The 6,295-nt window shown below is 47.5% G+C and overlaps 1 protein-coding gene across 1 annotated transcript in view; it reads right to left on the bottom strand.

Moving 5' to 3' along the window:
* The window catches only part of CUL4A (cullin 4A), a 42,949-nt gene extending 36,659 nt beyond the window's left edge, over positions 1-6,290 (bottom strand). Inside the window, exons 1-2 of the mRNA XM_027590542.2 lie at positions 5,993-6,290; positions 5,252-5,367 (exon numbers count right to left, since the gene is read on the bottom strand). Coding sequence (XP_027446343.2) covers positions 5,252-5,367; positions 5,993-6,161 — 285 coding nt within the window. The 5' untranslated portion in view covers positions 6,162-6,290. The remainder of the gene's footprint in view (positions 1-5,251; positions 5,368-5,992) is intronic.
* Between the last annotated feature and the right edge of the window lie 5 nt (positions 6,291-6,295).

Raw genomic sequence — 6,295 nt, forward strand, 5'->3', positions numbered from 1 at the left:
GAAGCAGGCTTCCCACTGAGCAGGGAGCCTGATGTGGGACTCGATCCCAGGACCCTGGGATCATGACGTGAGCTGAAGGCAGAGACGCTTAACGCTCGAGCCACCCAGGCGCCCCTATGAAATCCTTTTTATTAAGCCAAATAGATTTGAGTTTGCAGATTCTCCTGTTTTTGAAGAACTTATGTATTGAGTTCACTGTTAATTTGTTACTTTCTCAAATTGGTCCATCAAATAATGTGTTTATATATGTCTACTAACCAGTCCTTTTCACTCTGTCTCATCCATTTGAGCCATTCTATTAATGCATTCAATACCTAAGTCCACATTTTCCTTCAGTAAATTATCACCAGGCAGGAGAATTTCAGAGACATCAGTTCGACTCGAGACAGCACAGCCTTCCTCAGAACAGCAAGTCCCCCATGATGGCTGTTTCTGGGCATCAAAACTGCCTGAAATCAACATTAGCTCTTCTCTGAAACCCTTCTTGAAAATGCAGTCTTCAGTTTTCTGTTGTTTCATTACGCTGACAAACAGGACTAAAACATATAGACTGGAGACACACAAGATAAACTTTCTTCCGCAGGTAGTAATTACAGGTCTAAACTCAGGTCTTTAAAAACAGACTGAAAAGATCTATGCATTCAAAATATTCTCCTCCCAGCACTGCAGGAGGGAAGTGACTGCGGACGGTGCATGTGTATGTTTGTGAAGACTTTCCCATCACCACACTTTGAACCTCCCTCTTCACTGAACAGAGTGATAGGGAAACAACAGGCAGACTATAGCAGACACACGGGCTTCCAGGTAGGCCTCCTACAGGGTCTATCTGGGTAAGGGATACCCTGATGGGGAGGTAAGAGACCCCACTTTGGGAAAACTAATCAACATCAAAATATCCTGAAAATTTCCTCAAACAAAACAAAACAAAACAAAACAAAACCCAAAATAACTTTCATACTTTGGTAAGAATGGTTACTTTCACATAAGATTCTTTGGCAAAGTATATACCACACCACCTCAGCAAAAACAGACTTTATTTCGAAACAACAGGTCAAATGCACTGCCTACTTTATCACAGATCAGGATAATACAAGCGGTCAATAACTACACAATGACGTCACTTACTATTTCTGTCCCATATGCTTCCAAAAGATCTGAGCAGCTCATTCCATAGCCCTGTACTTGAACTCCCCGGGGAACATCTCTGTGAGTGGCCAGGAGCCTGCCTGTGCCCACGCCTCTTTGTAAGTCAATCAACTGATCCCCAGCGGGCTCTCTTGCGGTGCCTCCTAGAATGTATAATCCCATTTGGGGGGTAAGCACCTCTAGCCCTCAGGGTCTCAAGACATACACATGGACACCCAGGGCATTTACAGTATCTATGGTGACCATCACGACACATCCTTCTGGGTAAAAGGTACGGCAAGATCATTCTACCAAGAAAAATGATGGGGGTAATCGATACCAGATAGTCAAATCTCCAGGAAAAGAGAAATAAGCAGCCCTACCTGCAAGGTATAATATTTTATTAAACTAAAAACCTATGAGTTTAGACATTTGACAGGACTCCTACTTCTGGTCAAGATGAAATAAAGAGACTAGGCTACCTTCTGCCTGAATTTACCAAAAACCGAACAAACTATATGAGGGGCACCTGTGTGGCTCAGTCAGTTAAGAGTTCAACTCTTGATTTCAGCTCAGGTCATGACCTCAGGGTTGTGAGATCGAGCCCAGTGTTGGGCTCTGTGCTGGGCGTGGAGTCTGCTTTGCTTAAGATTCTCTCCCTCTCTCTCCCTCCCTCTCCCTTTGCCCCATTCCGCCACCGCCCTGCCCTCTCTCTCAAACAAAACAAAACAAAAATGAAACACCAGCTTTCAAAGCACGGCACATTGGCCTATGACAGACAGTCATCTCTGGGAGGTGGGAAACAAACCCCAACGCTCTGACTTCCTACATCCCTGTTTCCAGGCTGCGGAGCAGGGGCCGTGAGCTGAGGCTTCAGTCTCCAAGACGAAGGCCCAGAGGGAAGAGATCCGGCCAGAGAGGAGCTTGGAGATGAGCGAGGAGACCTCAAGTGTCTCCCTCGAGGATTCAGCAGAGCACTGACCAGGACCTCTGTGTGAGGAAACTGTGAAGTTTAGAGACAACAGTGTCCGGTACCCAGACGGGACCTGGAATAGCACCTCCCTCCACATGCCAGAGTGGAAAATCACAAAATACTAGGCACTGAGTACTCATCCAGGAAGGTTTTGCCCAGCCACGGGGCAATTAGCCTTGGACAAAATACTGCTCTAGTCCTGCCTAGCAAATCTTAGTAGTAAGACTTTAAAAGATCAAACTGCTTCCAAATAATTTAATAGGTCTGCAGTGAAGCTAAGAATATTTATGGAGATACAAAAATAATCACACTAATGAAAATTCACAATGTCTGACAGTCAAAGATTACCCGACATGCAAAAAAGAAGAAAAACACAACCCTTAGTGGGGAGGAAAAGCAGTCAAAAGTGGCCTGGAATTGACACTAAAACAGCTTTTCTAAGTCTATTCTCCGTGTTTAGAAGTTACATAGCGACAGGGAAGGTACAGAAAAGATTCAAACTGAGCACCTGGAGAGAAAACCAGTGCACGAGACAAAAATTTCACCAGATGGCAGTCCTGGCAGATTAGACGTTGCAGAAGATTAGTGACCCTGAAGACACGAGTGACCTGAATAGTTCTATAGCCACTAAAGAAATGTGTAGTTTACGAGCTCCCCACTAAGACAACCGACGTTAACGATTCACTAGGAATTCTCTCAAACATTTAAGGAAAAAATACCAGTTCTATACAAAATATTATAGAAAATGAAAAGGAGGGAATATTTGCAACTCTGAAGCCAAATGCAGACAAATATAGTACAAGAAAACAACAAAGCACTATCTTCTGTGATCACAGATGCAAAAACTAATGAAATATTAGCAAAATAAATCCAACAATATATACAAAAAAATACACCACTACCAAGTCAGATTTATCCGACGTCTGCAGGATGGTCTTACCATCTGAAAAGTCAATCAAAAAAACAAGAGTCTTACGATCATCTCAACAGTCACAGAAGAATTCATCAAAATCCAACAGGTACTTCTGGTAATTTCTCAGCAAACTAGGAAAGGAGCTCCCTCAACCTGACAATGGGTATTTTTGAGAAAACCACACCTAACACCATACTCAATGACAAAAGACTGAAGGCTCTTCCCACAAGGAACAGCCGCCAAACAAGGGCGTCTGCTTTTAACCACTTCTACTCACCATCATTCTGAAGGTTCTGAACAGGGCATGGAGGTAAGAGAAAGAAATAAAAGGCATGCCGATTAGAAAGGAAGATGTGAAACCATCTCTGTTCATAGGCAACATGACTGTCTATGTAGAAAATCTGATGGAATCTACAAAAAGCTACTAGAAGTGAGGTTAGCAAGAGAGCACACTAGAGCGGTACGTAAATAACCCTACTTCTACATACTAGCATAAACCAGAGACTAAAAGTTATACTACCACTTATAACACCACCAAAAATATCAAACGCTTATGAGTAAATTTCACAGAAGATGTACAAGACTTATACACTGGAACTAGAAATAAGTAAAAATCAAAGAAGACTAAACAGAGCTGTGCCTTGTGATCAGTTGGTAGGCGTGGTACCATCAAGACATCAACGTTCCTCACACTGATCAAGAATTTGACACAACCCTAATCGACATTTCTGTGGAAAATGGCAGAGTCTAAAATTCATATGGAAATACAGAGGACCACTACACATGCACTCAAGTGGCTAAAATTAAAAAAAAAAAATCTGATAATACCAAGTGTTAGCAAGAACATAGAAAAACTGGAGCTCTCACACACTGCTGGTACGGATAGAAAATGGTATAGCCATTTTGAAAACAGAAAATGTCCTAAAAAGTTAAATACACACTTCCCTTATGACTCTGAGACTCTACTTCTAGATATTTCCATCCAAGAGGGATGGAACATGTTTCCACATGAGACTTAGGCGTTAACATTCGTAACAGCTTGATTCATAACAACCCCTAACTGGAAACCCAAATGTCCCTTACCCTGGTGAAAGGTGGCACCCATTCTCCCCAGCAACAAACAAATTACTGTCACACAGTAGGCCTGAGCGAAAGACGCCAGGTACAAACAACTGCAGGATATGGGTTCCACTGATGAGACTCTAGAACCAACAGAAAGGACATCGGTGGTCAGGGGAGAGGAACAGACTTCTATATTTTATTGTGGTGATGGTTGTTTATACCTCAGTATAAAACTTATTGAAGTACATGTTATATGTAAGTTCTACCTTAAAAAGTTGATCAAAAAACATAATAAACTCACACAAAGTTAATGCAAAGAGGGGATGTATGTCCATCAAACTGTCAATAGTGGTCTTCCTTGGATGGTGGGAGTATAGGTGGTTTTAATTTTCCCCTTTGTACTTTTTTGTAATCTCCACAATTTTTATAACAAACACTTTTAGGCAAACAAAAAATTTTTACTTCAAGTCTCTTCATAGAAATTGTGGTATCATATTGTTACCTAAAATATAGGTGATAGACTAGTTAACGAATGCTATTCTTAAAAAATAAGATCAGGAAGAGCCAGTCTGCTGATAAACAGAATACGCAAAGTAATATTCACTTTTGACCATTTATGTTAGAAATGGAACATCTTTAAATTAAACAAAACAAAATCTGTCTGCATATCTTAACTGCAATAATCACAAAACAAAATGAAGAGCGAAAACCTATGTTAACAAGTAAAACCGTAATAAGTGTCGTACATGACACAATGTAATTGTAATAGTAATTTGTTGCATCGTTTGGAAAACGATGAGAGTCATGTGGCTACTAGCAATGTTATCTTTCTCTTGTAATGAGATAACTTTAAATAAATGTTTCCCGACAGCATGAGCCCGAAAATGAAAATCCCACAACCACCAGAAAACAGAAACACTCAATGACTTGGGGGACAGGCTGTCGCAGGACCCCTACTGCTCTCGCAGGTGGCAAGTCTCGTATTTTTAGGACACTCTTCATTATCGAGTCTGAAACAACACCGAGGACCACACCAACCACGTCGGCCTCACCCTCCACCGGAGTCCAGGCACCCAAGCGAGCGAGCGGTACAAGGGACCGGCCCTCCAGTCCCGAGGTTCTGGTCCCAAGGCGAAGGCCCCCAAGGTCCGCCTTCCGCCATGGGGGCGGAGCCTCACCTGGTAGAGCTCTTCCAGGTTGTATCTGATGGAGGTGCTACTTTGTATGGCTTTCACCGCCTCGTGAAGCTTCTGCCAGGTGTCCTGAGTGTAGTTATCGGGCAACTTGGGTCTGTCTGCGGATCCAGAGAGCATCGGTGAGGAAGAGGAGCCGCGCGAAATCAGACCTGCTTTAAGACACACTCCACAAAGGGCACGTAAAAGGCACACAGGCAAGGAACACAGAAATGAGGTTTTCCCAGACAAGCGTTGTGTTTATCGCCGTCTCGGGTTACAGACTCCGCCGCCGGACCACGGTCGCTGAATACGCCCAGTACGGAGGGCAGGCAAACGCACGCACAAGCCGGCCCGGCCAGCCGCCCTCGCCGCCGTGCGCGCGGCACCGGCCACCGCAGGGCGGGGACCGCGGGGGGACGGGGACCGCACGGCGAGCTCGGGGCTGCTCCGGCCGCGCCGCCCGCCGCCCCCGGAGGCCCGAGGGCCCCCGCTGCTCCCCGCGGGCCGGCACTTCCGGCGGCCGCTCCCCGCCGCTCCCCGGGACGGGCACTTCCGGCGGCCCGCGATCCCGGCTCCCGGGAACCCCGCTGCCCCGGACGGGCACTTCCGGCGGCCGCGGAGCCCCCTCCCCGAGACCCCCGCTCCCCGCCGCTCCCCGGGGCCCCGGCTCGCCGCCGCCCCCAGGACGGGCACTTCCGGCGGCGGGGGCGCGGACCCCGCCCCGGCCGCCCGCCCCGCACCCACCTCGGAAATTCTTGATCACTAGTTTCTTGGAGCCGCCGCCGCCGCCGCCGCCGCCGCCGCCGGGCTTGGAGGAGACGGCGGCCGCGGCGAGGGACGCGGGTTTGGTGAGGCCGTTGGTGTGCCCGACGAGCGCCGACAGGGCGCCTTTCCTGGGGGTCTCGTCGGCCATGGCTGCGGCCGGGAAGCAGCGGGCGCCCCGCCCCGTCCCGCCTCCCCGGCCGCGCGGGCGGGCGGGCCTCGCGTCAGCGCCGCCCCGGCCGCCCAACCGCCGCCCCGCCGGCCCGCCCTGACCCCGACCCCGCC

This window comes from Zalophus californianus, chromosome 3 (assembly GCF_009762305.2).
Source record: "Zalophus californianus isolate mZalCal1 chromosome 3, mZalCal1.pri.v2, whole genome shotgun sequence".
NCBI classification, from domain to species: domain Eukaryota; kingdom Metazoa; phylum Chordata; class Mammalia; order Carnivora; family Otariidae; genus Zalophus; species Zalophus californianus.